Source organism: Sceloporus occidentalis, unplaced genomic scaffold (genome assembly GCF_023333645.1).
Source record: "Sceloporus occidentalis isolate IW3139 unplaced genomic scaffold, rSceOcc1.0.p SCAF_2, whole genome shotgun sequence".
Taxonomy (NCBI): domain Eukaryota; kingdom Metazoa; phylum Chordata; class Lepidosauria; order Squamata; family Phrynosomatidae; genus Sceloporus; species Sceloporus occidentalis.
Genome location: NW_028316982.1, coordinates 55,585,060 through 55,603,689, shown reverse-complemented (window position 1 = coordinate 55,603,689; position 18,630 = coordinate 55,585,060). Strand labels below are relative to the sequence as shown.

The 18,630-nt window shown below is 38.7% G+C and overlaps 1 protein-coding gene across 3 annotated transcripts in view; it reads right to left on the bottom strand.

The window, feature by feature from the left end:
- Positions 1-18,630, bottom strand: part of GIGYF2 (GRB10 interacting GYF protein 2) — a 112,055-nt gene that overhangs the window by 69,798 nt on the left and 23,627 nt on the right. For all 3 annotated transcript variants that reach the window (XM_089509512.1, XM_089509510.1, XM_089509511.1), the window contains exons 3-7: positions 12,703-12,832; positions 11,043-11,138; positions 7,044-7,155; positions 2,835-2,946; positions 563-603 (exon numbers count right to left, since the gene is read on the bottom strand). In XM_089509512.1, the coding sequence (XP_089365638.1) occupies positions 563-603; positions 2,835-2,946; positions 7,044-7,155; positions 11,043-11,138; positions 12,703-12,832 (491 nt within the window). The remainder of the gene's footprint in view (positions 1-562; positions 604-2,834; positions 2,947-7,043; positions 7,156-11,042; positions 11,139-12,702; positions 12,833-18,630) is intronic.

Below are 18,630 nucleotides of genomic sequence, written 5' to 3'. Positions count from 1 at the left end.
TATGCGGAAAGCATGCTATTCAAGAAGAATTTTTCAGGGAGGACTAAAATTTGACATGACCCCAAACTTTGTCTTGTTCATGGGGAGAATTCAATGTATATTGTAGCTTACTCCATACAACAACGTAACTATGTACTTTAAGCAATAAAAATAGTCTTTAAAATAGCTTGCTGCTTTTTTAAAAACAAATGCATACTATGCTAAAGACATACAAAAAGCAAAACATATAAGAATTTAGCATTGTTCTTTAATTGTAAAGCAATCCTTAAAGGACAAGTAGTGAACCTATTACAGAAATCACAATAGGCAAGATTTTTTAAAAAAATAATTTTAAACTGCCTTGTACATTGTCCTCAGAAACATTATGCAAGACATCAATCTGGATAACATCCTAAAATCTGACTCTTTACTTCCTTTTGGCCAAGACGCATCGCATTTCCTTAAAAACACCAAAGTTTATATACAAAACTCCTTTGTTTAAATAACCTGGGACTGAGATACAAATACAGTGTGTCTGTATCTCACACTACCTTTTAAAGGGGAAAGGCAACAAATCACATACCTGGTTCTTTTCGTCCTGGTTTTTCAAACCGCCTATCTCCCCTAAGAATGCAAAAAGCATTTTTAGAAAAATTTCATGGGACAAAATCTTAATTTTTCATCATTAAGAAAAACTGTTTGAGTGATACAAGAATATGAATAACATGTTTTATTAAGTATTTTATTTATTTTTGAGGGACTATCCATATAAATCTAGTCATCAGAACAATAATCACTCTGAAGATGACCCTTTCAATCATGTGCATCATTGATAGAATTCAGCTGTTTGCCTTAATAATTCATGGCATTGTTATCTCATACAGACTCTTAACATTAACAGTCACTGTCAATATCTTTATTTGGGCCCAAAGAAGATGGACAGGAAAGAGCAGCTTCTGACTGCTCTGAGGGTGGGATGTGCAGATGGTGCATGTCCCCAGAGTGGCCAGAAACCGTGCGGAGAGTGCCCCCGGCCAGCAAAAAGCTGGCTGGAAAAGGAGTGGAGAACGTCCGCTCTTTGCCAGTGACCCGAATCGTAACCAAGCCATGCGGTTACTATGGTCCCACTCTGATCAGGGGGCAATTGGGACTGGAGGGGCCTCCAGCCACTCCAAGGTGCATGGCTCCTTGGTATTACTCTAAAACAGTGTACTAGGAAGGCCACATATGTATTTCAATCTCTTTTTTAAAAAAATCTGAGCACTCTCATACCAAAGTACGTTTGTCATAAACTTATAACCAGCACAAATAGTACAAAGTACTCCCTGATTAACTAATAGTTGTGGCTGTTATTGTGTGCCTGCAAGTTGTTTCTGACTTATGGCAACCCTAAGGTGAGCTTATCATGGGGTTTTCTTGACAAGTTTCTTTCAGAGGGGGTTTCCCATTGTCATCCTCTGAGGCTGAGAGAGTGTGACTTGCCCAAGATCACCCAGTGGGTTTTCATGGCCAAGCCAGAATTCAAACCATGGTCTCTAGTCGTAGTCTAACGCTCAAACCACAACACCATGCTGGCTCTTAACCTGCTGCAAGAATATAATTAATGTTTCTTCCCTCTCAATTCTTCTCCATATTTGATCACAATATCTGTTTTTCTTTCTATTATTTGGATCAATTTATTTCAACCTGTTTGGACTAGGTCTAAACTGCTGTTTAAGCTTACTGAACACTTAGGCTAGCCGAAGAGAAACAGATTTCTTTTATTTGAACAGTTGACTCAGGCACCTGATATTTCCCTTGGTTCCAAAAGCGTTACAGTGAAGCAGTGGCATCTGACTAACTAATCTAAAATTCTTTAGGATTTAGAGAACTAATTTCACAATTTTATTGATAATGGTATTCATCTTCTCTATAAAAATTACTTGACACAGTAGCATAAAAATCAAGTTTATTTTTGTGTATTCTCTTGGTTAGTACTTAGGCAAGTACTAATTTAAAATTTCAAGTATCTCTAAAAATTTTAGGGATATTTTTCTAACTTGACTTACTAATTCACATACCCCCATTTCAGTTTATTTGCTTAAGTATTTTTATTCAGTTAATCTTATAGTAAAATATCTGTTTCTTGATTTCACCACTCAAGGCTTTTTTTTTTTTTTTGCGCAATGGTAAGAATTCTATGGCAATTTTACACATTAAGCAGAACAAAATTAGTTTACTACTGAATCTACTCTCAGTGAGAAACTGTTGTTAAGAACAGCTCTCTGGCCAGTTAATTTCATTTTATTTCTTCAATGTATGAGTTGCTCCTATAGCCAAAGCAGACTGGGGGAGGAGCACATAAAACAGAATAACTAAGAATAAAACACAATATACCTGCATTACACACACATTCAAACACACATTAGTGACATTTGCTTAGGTTGTTTTTGGAAATGTGTGGAAATACAGTTGCCCCTCCATTTTCGCAGACTTGAGATCCATGGTTTTGATTATTTGCAGAAGGGCGACCTCTATTAAAGTTAATGGCGTGAGCACCTGTGCTTGAATTTCCACGGATTCCCAAATTCGCAGGGAGGTCCGGAACAGATCCCCGTGAATTTGGAGGGAGGACTGTACATGCCTTAAAACAGGGGTAGAAGCATGGAACCTTCCACACTATTAAGGCCCATGATTGCTCACCACTGACCAGGGCTATTGGTTTTTGCATTCAATCAACATGTGGAGGGCTGCTCAATTCCCACTATGCTCAGGAAAATGAATGTGAAAGCAGAGCCAGGGTTCTACTAACACAGCTAATTCTTTGATTGCCACAACAGAAACTAATATTTTTAATATATATTCTTTAACGTTACCTTTCCTCCCAACTCTGTGATCTGTGCATTTCTCTGCCTCCTCCTCGTCCAAATCCGCCTTCTACATCATCAAAACTTCTTTGGTAGAAACCACTTTCTCCTCTGCCTCTGCCTGAAAGACAAAATGGAACTAATATTGTACAATCTTCTCAAATTTCTCCTGGAATCAATCTAACCAGAACTTACTCTTTCACTTTGCTGTAACTTATTTTTCTTCAAAATTCATAAGACTGGAATGTACAAGCATAGGTTATAGTGAAATAATTGTCAACCTCCATTACCCTTATAAATAAGCCTACAAACGTTACTCTGTGTGCGCATATGCACATACACATGTGCCTTCAAGTTGCCTGCTGACTTATGGTAATTTCATAGGTTTTTCTTAGGCAACAAATACTGGTGATATTGCTAGTTTCTTCATCTGAAATATAGCCTACAGCACCCAGTATTCATTGGCGGTCTCTCATCCAAGTACCAACCAGGGCTGACCATGAGTAGCTTCTAACATCATACCGAATCTGGTGCCTTTAGGACCTTTAGGCCCATCACAAAAGTTAGCCTATCAAAAAATCTCCAAGAACTAGCCTCCTTGAAGCCAGCAGAGGAGAGACAGGGAGTACTGGCCCTACCCTTATGCACAGTGTGAAAGAGTATTGCTGTGCATAATATGAAAGAGCACTCCTCTGATAGCCTGTCTTGTTTCTATACTGGATGAAGAGGAGATACAAAACACTCCTACCTGGACTCTGTAATTTCCTAATTCCTAACTCAAATGCATGTAATTCCTTTTTATCAGATGTGAGTTTAAATACAGGTCTGGCCTGCATGAGACAAGTAACTGCTGTGTTTGTCTACACAATCTAATCTAAAGAGAGCTGTTTATAGCCCTGAGATGGTGCTGAGAGTGCTCCTCAGTCAAGGCCAAAGCTACCATTAGTCTAGCATTTAATCCGTTATTATTGCATCTTTCTGCCAGAGAGAAAAAGGGAAAGAGGCATGTCTTGAGAAACGTTCTGCTCCCTGTGTCAAGATAACCTGGCTGGCTTGGGTGAGCAGAAAGTGCCCTTTTATTCTGTGTCAGGTAGCAAACTTCGGCCACCTCTGCTCCCATTGCTTTTCCACCACGACTCTAGCCAGGCAGAGCAGCCCCAAATTTTGCTTCATGTGCCACTTGCCTCAAGATATGACAGCAGGAAGAGGTCGTATTGCTGTGTACCAAATGCTCCAGGATCATTTGTTGTGAATAAGGTTGTTGTCTGCTCCTTCTATTTACAGCATGTGCAAAGTGTAGACATCAGCCACTCATAACAGACTGTTCATGGAGCATTTGGTACACAGTAAAATGGCCTCTGTTGGGGATCCATATATTGTGAGTGCGTCCTCTTGCTCTCAAGACTATTGGAGACAGACAGTAAAATGTGAAGCAGGCCTAGATAAGGCCTGCCTCAAATCTCACAAGAGGAAGGCCTTGGATGAGAATTCTGGGAGTCTGCAATATTTCTGATCCTTACTTATGCTAACAATAATTTAGATATATACTGTACAATCTAGTCAAAGGATTGGTAAAATAGTGATAGAAAATACTACATAACCAAAAATGAACACAGATGACAAATGAAGTTAAAGGAGGTTAGCAAAACTGAAAAATCAATGATTAAGCAAAATCACAGGTCATATTGTTAATTATTATTTTGTCTTCAGATATAATATATCTCCCATGAGAAGGCTGATGCTAAAATTACATATTTTTAATCAGTCCCATGCAGACTGATTCAACTATTATTTCCATAATTTATTGTAGGCTGTGGTTTGTTTGCCTATCTAATTTTACTACTTCATTGCTACATCCAATAACATGCAAGGAAACTTCCACTCATACAATATTGCCTTCTTTTCCTCTCAACCCCTCCCCCCGGGGACTGCTCAAAATCTTTTCAGGAGAACTTTCCAGAGTAGATTTTGGGAGTGCATTGTAGCAGTAGTGAGAAAAGGAAATTCAATCAGTGCCCATTTCACTGGTAGAAGAATCTTGTTTGATACAACTCTTAAGACTCCACAGCAGGTTTAAGATGATTATTTGTTGCTGTTGTTAACTGCCTTTGAGCTGATCTTGACCAATGGCGACCCTATGGATGAGACATCTCCAGGCCCCCCTGTCCTCTGCTGCTCTGCCTAGCTCCTGCAAACTCTTATCCCTGGTCTCTTTAATTAAGTTCATCCATCTAGCATGTGGCCTTCTCTCTTTCTAATTCCCTCCACCTTCCCTAACATTATTGTCTTTTCCAACAATTCATTTCTTCTCATGATGTCTCCAAAGTATGACGGTCTAAGTCTTGTCATCTTGGCTTTTAGGAATATTTCTGGCTTGATCTGCTCTAGGACCCATTTGTTTGTCCTTTTTGTTGTCTATTGAATCCTCAGCACTCTTCTCCAGCACGACATCTAAAATGAGTTGATTGTCTTTCTTGACTGTCCATCTCTCACATCCATACATGGTAATTGGGAATACAATGGCCTGTATGATTCTGACTTTGTGCTGAGTTGTGTATCTTTGCATTTTAGGATCTTTTCTAATTCTTTCATAGCTGCCCTCCCCATTCTTAATTTTCTTCTGATTTCCTGGTTGCAGTCCCCACTCTGATCAATCCTTGAGCCCAGATATGAGAACTCCTTTACTATTTCTATTTCCTCATTGTCTAGTTTGAATGTGTGTAAGTTCTTTTTGGTCATTATTTTTGTTTTCTTTATGTTCAACAGTAAACTTGCCTTTGCACTTTCTTCTTTGATCTTCCTTAGTAGTTGTTCCAGGTCTGTGATGTTCTCTGCTAGTATTATGGTGTCATCAGCATATCTCAGATTGCTGATATTTCTTCCTCCTATTTTCACTCCCTCTTCCTTGTCCAAGCTCCTTTCCTTAGAATATGTTTTGCATATAAGTTGAATAGGTAGGGTGATAGGATACAGCCTTGTCTGACTCCTTTGCCAATTGGGAACCATTCTGTTTCTCCTTGTTCTGTCTTTATAGTAGCCTCTTGCCCTGAGTACAGAATCCTCATTAGGACTATCAGTTGGCACTCCCATGTCTTTAAGTGTGTTCCATAACCTTTCATGATTTATGCAGTCAAAGGCTTTGCTATAGTCTTTAAAGCACATGCTGATTTTCTTTTGTAACTCCCTGCTACACTCCATCAGCCATCGTATATTTGCAATGTGATCCCTGGTGCCTCTTCCTTTCCTGAACCCTGCTTGGACCTCTGGGATTTCTCTCTACATGTATGGTTGGAGCCTATGTTGCAGACTTTTGAGCATGATTTTGCTTGCATGGTAGATTAGTGCTATGGTTCCATAGCTGCTGCAGTCTCTTGTGGCTCCATACAGACAGGCCAAAATAAAGCTGCTTCGTGTCACTTTGGAGGTGCTGTTTAAATGATGCATGCGTCCTAAGAGTCCGGAAGCTGCGCCAAAGCCACAATCCAATCCTAAGGACTGGAGTGCAGCTTTAGAATTCTTAGGACGCATACATCATTTAAACAGCATACCTCCAAAGTGACCCGAAGCAGCTTTATTTTGGCCTGTCTGTATAGGGCCTTGTGCCTCCTTTTTAAGATGATTATGCCAGCCAGAAAGGGGGGAAATTACTCATTCCCCCCTATTTTTACCATCTGCAGCTGGTTTGATATCTTCAACTTATTCATTCACTATCCACCTTTTCCTATGAGCTTAGTGTTTTAGGGTATGAACCCTTACTTTGAAAACCCTATCATTTCATGTTCCTTTGCTAAATCTATGAATACTGGTTGAACATCAGTAAAATACAAGCAGCATGCATACAGAACCAATTTTAATTTCATTTCAGTACTGCAGCCCTAACTTACTATTGTTTTGGACCCAACTCTATAACTCTCAAGTACTTTTTGAGCTTCTGTAGGTTCTCTTTTTTATTGGCTTATATTTATTATATTCAATTTTTATCCAATTTTTCCTTTCAAAGAAAGCCATCATAGTTGGAAGTGTTCACAAGGGCCATCCAGTCCAAGCCCATGCAACGCAGGAACTCAAAATCAAAGTACTCCCAACAGATAGCCACCCCACCTCTGTTTAAAAGCCTCCAAAGAGGGCAGATTACAAATTTACATCTTTGTAAAGGGTTAAGAAGTTGAAATCTTCTGAAACAAAATACTGACACTACTTTAAGTTCACAAATCTCACCTCGACCTCTAGAAGAACTTCGACCTCGAGGAGCCCCTACCACTGTTCCTCCTCCTCCTCGCCCCATCAATCTTAAGACAGCAGCACTGTTTACAGACATAGAGAAATTTCTCTGCCAAAAATAAGAAACAAATAAGAGAAACATATTTCAAAGATACAGTAAGACCCCGTTTAACATGAGGTATACATTCCTATAGCAATAGCAAGTACTTTTCTATACCGCTAATCAATGCACTTAAGCACTCCCTAAGCGGTTTACAATACGTAAGTTAAATGCCCCCAACAAGCTGGGTACTCATTTTAGTGACCTCGGAAGGACGCCAGGCTGAGTCGAGCATGAACTCCTGGCTGGTTTTGAATTCACAACCTTGTGGTTTGTGAGTAAGTGGCTGCAGTACAGGCATTTAACCACTGCGCCACCAGGGCTTCCTGGACTATTTGGGTAGAACAAAAACTGTGGCTAATCACAAACCCTATTTTTCCAGAGGAAGTATACCATAGAATCGCACTGGAGGACCTAAAAATGCCTACAGAGAACATTTCTCTAGGTATTTATTTGTAAGACCTCTAGAATGATTCTATTATACACATGGGGGCCCACAGCTTTTCACAGATAAGTGAAACCATATTAAATGAATCCACATTAAATGGGGTCTTATTGTATTCAGACTTTTGGTTTCTTTCTCAATACTAATGTATTATTCTGGAAATAAAAAGCCTCCCAAGGGATACTTTCATGCCAAAATCAAAAAACATCAGAATAAGTGTTGCTGATTATTTAAACTATTTGTTTCCATTTTAAAATGAGCTGCTTACATATATGTCAATTCTCAAACATTTGTGTTCTCAACTGTTTAGAAGAGGCTTTTGCTGAGTGACTAAGTATATATATATTATAAAAAAAAACACCTCTTGATTCAACTCCCACAAGCTTCAGGTTAAAATGATCCAAAATATCAGGATCATGGAGAGCTCTTGTTAGCTGGAACACATATATAGTTGATAACCAAATCCATGGATGCTCAAGTCCCATTAAATATAATGGCACAACAAAATGTGTGCCTTATATAAAATGGAAAATCAAGGTTTGCCATTTGGAATTTATACTTTTTGGAATATTTTCAAATCGTGGATGCTTCAGTCCGTGGAGAACGACGGCCGACTGTATACTGGACTATATGATCTATGACATATATGTTCATTGTGTTTAGGATTTACATAAGTGTTGTGAAAGTCCCTTAAAGCAAGCAAAAATTATTTTTCTTCTTTAGAGTAAATGAAGCGGCTTATGTTTCCAATCATCAGTATTGTACATCCACATACATCCAACAACTACCTGGTCCTTTAATGTAACTGATAAAAGAATTGTGTATAATCAGTTGATGAGTGTTGAGTGAGACAAAGATGAATCAGCTTCAGTACACTTCAAATAATTTTGTAAACTTGTACCCAAAACAGATACAATATTTGTGCCCTCAGGCTACAACTACATTGTCCTTTCCTTTCCTCTTCTGGTAAACAATAAAGGAGAAAGATTGGAAACATCCAACACCTGATTTAAATCTAGCTGCAGTTTGCCACTCTGTACATGCCAGGAACTATGATTAATTGAAACACATTTTTTGGAACTAGACAAGATCATAAACTTTGATTTGATCTTGGCTTGCTGGAATAAGCACACTTTAAATTCAACAGTTTCAACAAACACAACAAGCTACAATGTGTTCCAGAACAGAAACATGTTTCTAACCCAGAAAAGAGAGGCATGTATGAGAGTCTATTATTCACCAAGAGCCAGTTACAGAAAACGCAACTGAACTAAATTGTTTAATAAATCACTTCTGTGAGCAACCAGTTCAGACTCTACTTCACTGGATAGTGAAGTAGAAAAGTAGAGAAGGGGGGTGCAGAATGAACTGCTTCATATCCTGCCTACCAGTGGATTTGGCTTCACCACTGCTAGCAGGAAGCCCCAACACATTAACTCTAAAAATATTTCGCCCAATATGGTAAAATGGTTCCATACTTGCTTTAACATATGTCTGAATGAAACCAATGGGTGCAAGGCAGGAGTGTTGAAAATGCAGGCCATATGTTTTCCCAAGTGTCTGCTTCTAGAGGATTTGGGATTTTTTTAACATGTTTTACCCCTCCTGCTTTTTTTAGACCCAGGAGAATCATTTTTTAAGTTTTATAAACTTGAGTAGGGTCATTTTGAGTTTTAAAAAAGCTGTTGTAAAAGTCCAGTAATCTAGATCCCAAAGCAATCCAATGCACTTCCCTGCCACTCCATTGAAATTGTTCATGTCTGATACAAAGAGATACCAGGAAATGTCAATAGGCTATTTTAAGTATTATTCACAATCATGCAAATAATTATTCTGGAGTGAGACTACTAATTCTTGCAGCACTGTGTCCTATTTATCACTGCTTTCCTGATGCAAAAGTCAATGTTTTAAACTTTGTTTTCCCTAAATCAAATCATTTTTCTGTTATAAGCAGGCAGTGATTACAAGTAATGAAACAGCACTAAAGGCAGTGCATTACAAGTAATGAAACAGCACTAAAATTTATAGTCTCCTAGCAAAAGCAAACTTGGTGAATTTGGTTGAATATGGAGAAGTTCTGAAATGCTCTGTTGGCTTTTTCCTGTCATTTTTATTTTGGACTCTTCCCGAGGCCAGGGATGTTCTCCTTTAGGCACTCAGTAGTGCTGATTATTTTGTGCTTTCCCAACTGAATAGGCTGTTGCTGTCAATAGGTGTGGTATCATCACGGCTCAATAGAGTTTTCTAATTATTTTAAACTGAAAGACACCACAGAAAATCTATTAAAATAATGGAAAATATATATATTAGATTAATAATAAAATTAAAATTGTCCTGGCAGTATAGAATGCTAATAAAAACAAATGTTTACAGTGTATCATACTAAGGTTTTTGTATTTAGAAAGATAAAATAATCTGAAATTTAATTCTAATTTCATTTTGAGGTTTAAATAAGTAGTTAGCTTAAATAGGGAAAATATATATACTTCTTAACATTTGAGAAATTGTATTAAAAGCTTAGATAAACTTGTACATTTAGCATATCCTTATGCATTGGCCAAAGATACGCTAAGCCAGAACAACAATATTCAGAATAGGGGTAGGGAATGTGTGCCCCTCCATATAAATTGAACTCCGACTTCCATCAGCCTGGGTCAATAGAGCTAACTATAAAGGTTCACAGGAACTGCAGTAGAACCATATCTGGTAAGTGTGATTTAGAATGAAGCGTATTATTGCAGTTCAGCAACATAGAATGTTAAGCTAACATGGCACAAACATTACACCTGGACAGATAATTTGCCGTCATCTACTCCTCTCTCACCACAGATCAGCAGCACACAAGCTGTTGCCTCTGTCCATACCCATTGTTGCCTCCGGCTATACCTTCTAATTTTCCCCACCACACAAATGATTACATGGGTGATAGGGGTGAGGGCTGCTGAAATCATGTCAGCAAGATCTTGGGTGGATAGGAGAGGGTTTCACTTCTCTCACCTCCACAGATTTTGACTTAGATCACTATTTTTTCCTAGGCAGTAGCGGAAGAAAAACTGTGATCTTAGTGGAAACTCTTGGGTGGATGAATGTCTTAAAACACCATCACATGTACTTCCAAAAGTGATGTTGTTTTAACATTGGAGAAACACTAGGGAAACATCCAGCTTAACATAAATTCCTAGAGTAGGGGGTTAAAGGTTTTAACTCCCTAATGAACAAAAATTCCCTCACCTGTGCACACTGAGATGGGGAATTACAGTGTGTGCAGATGTGTACATGTACATACATGGTGAACAACCAACAACAGATGTGGCCTTTTTGGTTCAACAGTTGTGTATCTCTAACCTAGATGGCCGATCTGCTATAGTCTTTTAATATTCAAGACTTCTTACATTAACCAACTTTAACGCTCATGGAAACAGCACCACTTTTCATTTCTTTAGAAACCTACCTGTTCTTCTTCTGTAAAAGGTACCAGTGCCAAAGGTGGTAGGGGCTCCTCTTGTAGAATGGGCATAAACTCCTTATCCAGAAGATCTGAGGGAATCTAAACAGAAAGACCCAGGGGAGGGAGAGGAATTATTTGATCTTAAAACATAACATTATTAATATTATTACTGGATATATATATATATATATATATATATATATAATTACTTCACTTAAAATGCCAATGCGTGGTAAATACAAAATTTTAGTCCTTCAGAGGATGTGTAAAATCTTTTTCTACAAGAATATAAATGCATTAAAACACAATTGACAGGGAAAGGATACACTCTGCAGCAGGGCAAGAAGATGAAGTGAGCAATCTGCCTCAGTGGAGGCTGAATGGAATCAAGCTTCTTTGTATATTAGTGAAACTATTCTTGATAGAGAGTGACCACAAACTAACACTTAAAACATATCCAGGAGTAGCCATTATGTCCATACAGCAAAATAGAGTAACATCCAAAATCCAAAGAACACCAATACTTTTATTGGGCGAACCAAAAATGTACAAAATACACGATATAAGCTCCACTGGCTTCTTCATCAGGAGAGGTTGCTAACAATCATACAGATTTTTAAAAACTTGAAGGGGGACAGAAGACTGTCAAGCTTCCCTTCCTGTTCAGTTGTTATGCATTTATACAGCTATAGAAACAGTTTTTTAACATGCAGTATGTAAAAATTTCTACAGTCATTTCTACAGGCGGAAAACACCTGAATGTAAAGAGGAAAGAGACCATTCTTAGGTTTAAAGTAACATCACCAGAAGAAATGGAACTCACCCCAGAAGCAATATACCCTTACATTATGCAGAAGTAACGATTACATAATCATTATGACAAGTGACAGCATATGGAACTATGAGTTCTTACAGTTCATTACACATAGTTTGATATTACTTCAGAAATTACATAATAAAAAAGAAACTTGATGTAACAATTCAAGACAGCTGTGGAAGCAAAAAATAGACATTTAAACAATTTAAACAATATTTAAACAATCTGGTTGAAAAATATTTAGCTACCCCAAACTTTGTAAGGAATTTCTAGAAATTAAGAAATCTCTTCTTTCTCTCCTTCTGTGTGTCAAGTCGCCTGCCAACTTACGGTGAAGCCATGAATTTCATATAGTTTGCTCAGGCAAGGAAAGACTCCTAGGTGGTTTTGCCAGTTCCTTCCTCTGAAATATTGCCTACAGCAGCTGGTATTCATTGGCAATCTCCCATCCAAGTACTAACCAGAGTTGACCCTACTTGGCTTCCAAGATTTGACAGGATTTGGTGCCTTTAAGCCTTCTGACATATTGCTATTAGACACTGACAGACCTCAAACATGAAATATTGTGCATTCCACAAGGATTATTGTAATTAATCTTCTTTCAATCTAATTTAATTACTGAACATACTGGTTTCAAGTGATACAGACACATCTATATTAATAGTTTTGCTTAACTTTCTTTGTAAAAACTTTTTTGTGGTTTAATGACACATATCTGTGACCTTTTATTTGTATACTTTCTCTTCTCTAGAATTTTATTTTTAACTTAATTAAACTCAATTAGTATACAGTTTAAACTATGAATGAAGTTGTAACCTACCAGACCACATCTCTCTCTCTACTTACCTTATTATCTTTCAGAAAAAGTGCTAACATTTCTTCTCTCCCATAACGATAATCTGCTAATTTATACTTTGGCAAAGCTGGAGAGAGAGGAGGAGATGTCACAGTCCCACCACTAGATAGAGCTCGCAGCCTATTGGGAGGTGGAAAAAAAAGGGAGGGGGGAATTAAGACAACCAGTACAATATTTTAATTCTGGCTACAGTACGCATCAAACAAAAATTCCTTACCAGTTTATAGAAGGAACAAAATAAAAGTATTTTAAAATAGCTTATGCTAAAAATGATTATTCATGTAACTCTCCTAAGGGCACTTCACACTGATTCAGTGTAAAAGCAATTCACACAAAAACATTTATGGTTACAGGTCAGTTTCACATAGTGTTCTCATTTGGTTTTCGTTCTGGCAAATCCAAGGTAGCTAACAACTTCTGCTTTTCTAAATCAGATACAAAACAACTGACATTATGACCATAACTTGCACATATAAGGTAGCTAGCAAAACTTGTAAATCTACAAGCCAATCAGCAAATCCAGCATCCTAAGGGAAGATGTGAGTTCAAGTGTTCCAGAAAGACCACCATGACACCTGTTTATTTTTAAGGTCGTGAACTGAGAGGAACACCTGGTCATATGGCTAAAGCTGCTGCCAACTTACTTTAGCCAGAATACTCTCAAAACTCTTGAGGGATTCTGGGTCAATTAAGATGGTGCTACTTAAGCCACATCACTTAGTGCTCCTCCACAGTGCTATATGACGTTGAAAGGAAATGCTGATCTCCTCATCACAAGCCCTGCCTTGATGGCTTTCAGTGGCAGCACTACTGCTGTCAGGACTAGTCCTCTCCACTCCTGTTGGCACTGGATGGTACTGAGAGGAACTGTCATTATTCTGAGGCAATGCCACTCTTGATTCCTGATACTGTTGATCAAAAAGTCTAAGGTCAGGTGAATACACAATGATAACATTGGGGTGGTGACTGAAACTCTGCTGCAGAAGTCCCTCTCAATTTTGGCATGACCTTATATTATTATTATTATTACTCTATGGTTAAAAACACCAAACAGAAAAGCCTCCAACTTGGAGAGGGCACTTCAGGAGGAGAAACCCAAGGACAACAAGACATGAAACTACTCTGTCAGGACCTTTGCACCTGCTTTTTCATTACATAGCAGACAAGTTAGCTATTCAAAATAAAAAAGCTCTAGTAGCCAGGAGAAATTTCTTGCTTAAATTTAAATAGTTCTTTAGATTCTAATATCAAAAAGACAAATATTTAGACTGAATCACTGTATTAGTACTGAAAGATTATATAGAAGAAAAAATTTGAAGTTCTAAATACAGTCGGTCCTCTGTATCGACAGATTCTGCATCCACGGATTCAAGTACCTGCGATTTGAAAATATCTCCCTCCTAAATATTCCAAAAAGCAAATCTTGATTTTGTCCTTTTATGTAAGGGATATCATTTTATCATGCCGTTGTATATAACTGGACTTGAACATCCACATTTTTTGGTATTCATAGGGCATCTTGGAACTAAATCCCAGAGGATACCAAGGGCTCACTGAATTATTTCCCCCTTCTATTGCTCGCTCAAGATTCTTCTCTGTTGTCAAATTTTCTCCCGCTTGACTCTTGGAGCTGATTTGCTTAAATTTTCTAATTTGCCTAATTTGCCTAACCAGTGGGTGGCTATCATATACTGTATTCAATGGGACCCTGGTACTGAACTCATACAAATAAGCTTGTTTAAAAAAGAATTATGTACACTAAATCTTAAGGTCAAAAGTTAGAATGAAAAGCTTTCCACAACATCTTTTAAAAGTTACAGAGACTAGCTGAGCATGCAGCAAGCATTCCACAGTGCACAGAAATGCTATCTTTTCCCTTTCCTTTACCAGGCTGTTTACCTTCACAGCCTGTGCTACAGTGGATTGCAGCATTAAAGCAGCATGTCTCCATCCTGCCTGCTGCTTCCTAGCTCTTGAAGAAAGCAGGGTATAGAAGCCTGGACAAACTCAAAATGTATAAAAATTCTTCCACATATTATTTTGTATTCTTGATTCATTCTGACCATGGCCTGCACATGGACCATCACTTTCATCCTGAACTGGTAATGGGAAGAATTTTGGATCGATTAAGATGATCTCTTCTGGCTGAACAGATAAAGTTCAGGCTTTGGAAGAATTCTACATGCAATGTAGCTTTCAACTCAGGCTCTAAAGTTTACTTAATTTATTCCTATAGTATAGTCTTAAACAGATATCCTGTTCAAACAATCCTTTAAACAATGATTTGGAAAACTAGGAAATTGCCACAGGCTTTCGTCCCAATACATGGATTCACTCCTCCATTCTGAAATTGCTTTAACCATAATGTGGCATAATATCTTAACTGGACCACTATGATTACCACATAACTCAATAGCTAAATCTATGGTATCTTATAATAAGAATGGAAGCAGAGAATGGTTGAGACATAAATATCAAATTAATTTCATTTATTTGTTTAGAGTACTGTATTTAATAATAATAATAATAATATTAGGTTTTATTTGTAACCCGCCTTTCCAGTAACCTGATCAAGGTGGCATACATACACAGGAAAAATATAACAATACAAAGTTAAAAACAGAGTTAAAAACAGAGTCAAATACAAGGGGCAGGCAGTTGGGAAGTCAAAGTACAGATTCCGGGGTCGATGACAAAGGGTAAAGAATAAAAAGATCATTTAGGGTGGAAAGGCTTGCAGGAAAAGATATGTTTTCAGATTCTTCTTAAAGAGGACTAGGGATGCAGTGGAGCGGAGCTCGATAGGGAGATTATTCCAAAATTTAGGGGCAGCAGCTGAAAAAGCCCTCTGTGTGGTCCCCGCATATCACGTTTTTGGGACCTCCAATAATTTCATCCCAGTTGACCTGAGTGTGCAGGGCGGATTGTATGGGAAGAGGCAGTCCTCTAAGTACCCTGGGCCCAAGCCATTTAGGGCTTTATAGGTCAACACCAACATCTTGTATTGAGCCCGGAAGTGAATAGGCAGCCAATGAAGATCATTCAAAATAGGTGTTATATGGTCAGACCTGGAAGTACCAGCGACCAATCTCGCCGCCATATTCTGCACCAACTGTAGCTTCCGGGTTTGGTACAAGGGTTGCCCCATGTAGAGCGCGTTGCAAAAATCCAATCGAGAGGTTACCAGTGCATGTACAACAGTTTCAAGGTCCCTACGGTCCAGGTAGGGACGCAGCTGGTGTATCAGCCGAAGCTGATAACAAGCGCTCCTGACCGTCGCATCCACCTGAGATGTCAACTGGAGCGAGGAGTCAAGGAGCACTCCCAAGCTGCGCATCGAGTCCTTCAAGGGGAGCGTGACCCCATTCAGGACCGGGTGACAGATCTCACCTCCCGGGACCGGGGAACCTATCACCAGTACTTCCGTTTTCCCTGGATTCACACTGAGTTTGTTTTCCCTCATCCAGCCCATTACTGACTCCAGACAGGCATTTAGAGGAGAGATGCCATCCTTAGTTACTGCATCAGTCGGAGACACAGAGAAACATATCTGGGTGTCATCAGCGTACTGATAACACCGTGCCCTGTGTCTCCGGATGATCTCTCCCAGCGGTTTCATGTAAATGTTAAATAGCATAGGGGACAAAATCGCTCCCTGAGGGACACCAGATGTAAGGGCCCTCTTATACCAAACTCTTCAGTCAAAAGGCTCCCAGGGCAGTTTACTAATCATTAATTTTATTCTGACCTCTGGTTTACAATCTAAATAAAACAGGAAACATAAGGAAAAGGGAACGGCAATGGAGGTGAAAATAAGTGGCAGATATTGCCTATTCTTCTCTATTCTTCTGAGGCAACAGTGTTGAAAGCTCTGAGTGAAGTAGAGACCCTTTCATCTGCTTCTGGTGGTGTAGTGGTTAAATGCCTGCCAGTCACTCACAAACCATAAGGTTGCGAGTTCAATCTCAGCCAAGGGGGCCCAAGCTCGACTCAGGCTTGCATCCTTCCGAGGTCGCTAAAATTAGTACCCAGCTTGTTGGGGGCAATTAGATTACACTTTGTAAACCACTTAGGGAATGCTTAAGTGCACCGATAAGCAGCATAGAAATGTACTTGCTATTGGTATTGCTTCTGGGGCAAAGGCATGATGGAGCTGTGGTTGCCTATTATTCTCTCCTTTTGAAGTCCCAGCAGTGGTAGTTGGAATGGAAAGGAGGTCCTTTCACCTGTTGCTGGGGCTAAGCCACAATGGAGCTGCACTTGCCTATTCTTCTCTCCCTTCAATGTCACAGCAGTGGCATTTACTACAAGGCTTCCATACTTTGGGAAACTCAGAATTACATGTTGAAACATTCCTGAAAACATTTTCCGTAAAGTTCATACTGTAGTTTTATATAAACTGATACAATTAGAATGAAATTAACAGATTGGTTCAAATTTGGCATATGCCTGTACTTTATTTCACAATAACTATGGATTAGATCCAGATTTTATCAATCTTAGAACACATCCACTGAAATTAACAGGACTTTATGTTAGTAATTTCTAAATTGCCTTATTTATTTCAAAGGATATATAGATCTACTCTGTGATCATTAGGACTAATTATTACCTTTTGAAGTAGATGAGAACCAGCTATTAAAAAATGAAGAGCAAAACTAAAGATTTTCTCATGTTGCCCAGATGTTCTATCTCTCTTGCTATTCTCCAGAATAATACACCTATTTGGAACTATCTCACATTCATTTGCTGCCACCCTATGGTCACTGTTTTCATGAAATGTGAATTAATGTTACTTTACATGAGTAACCTTCCATTTTCACATGAACTAAAAATCTGACAAAATAAGTATGATAGAAAGTATGAAAGGCATCAAAATAAGAATCTCAGTACCTCTCAAGTAAGTAATTCAAGAGCCAGAAATTTATTAGTGATTTTAAAATTAAACAAACAGCTATTCTCAGTCTGACATCAATTTGCTTTTAGTGCTTATGGCAAATAAAAACTTATATTACATCTTCCTACCAGATGAAGATATGAGACTTATTGAGACTCTGGTCCAGTACAAATGGGTGGTAAGCGCTATCTTGGCACCGATTTTAGGGTTTGGGAGTGCGCAGCAACCGCACACTCCCAAACCCTAGACCATACGGGGCTGCCATGATGATGAAGCACAGTGCTGCATCCTCATGCTGCGGTGCCACTCTCGCGTCATCGCGAGTTTTTCCATGTTCTTTTTGGTGCGGAGGGATGCCACGCGGTTTGGCTACTGCAGCATCCCTCAAGAGCAAAAATGGGCAGCTCCAGCCTGCCCTTTTGGGGCGGTCTGTTGAGCCGCTATCTTTACTAAGAAAATGCACCACATTTGCCATGGCCCATTAAAAGTTTATAATTTTACATTAATTTTCTGAACAAATGGAGTGCGTTTATTCAAATCTTCAATCAGAACTCTATCTTACACATACTTCTTCTTAATCATTTGTTGTCCCTTACTATTGTTTTAATGATAGTACAATGAGGACACTGAAGGTGTAAACTGAATTGAAGAACAGGGAGTTCATCATACAGGGAAAAATTGGAAGTTTAAAATGGTAAGAACCTGTTATTAACTTACAATTGTGCAAATCATTTTCACACTCAAAGCACTGTTATCCCATGCAGAATCCAAGATCAATCTGCACCTGCACGTAAATGTGTGCAAGGTTTTCACACAATGGGAGCAACTGTGCCTCCATCTTGATAATAATAAAAGCGTGCGCATCCCAATAAAGCGATCAAATGCACAAATGATTTTCACACATAGACCGCGACAAATTTTGTGTGTGTGTCCATGCCTTCCCTCAGTAGCTGTTTCTTTAAGAGCTCTGGCTCGGAGGAAAGGCTGAAGTGATCCCCAAACTGTCATAAGCGACCAGCCT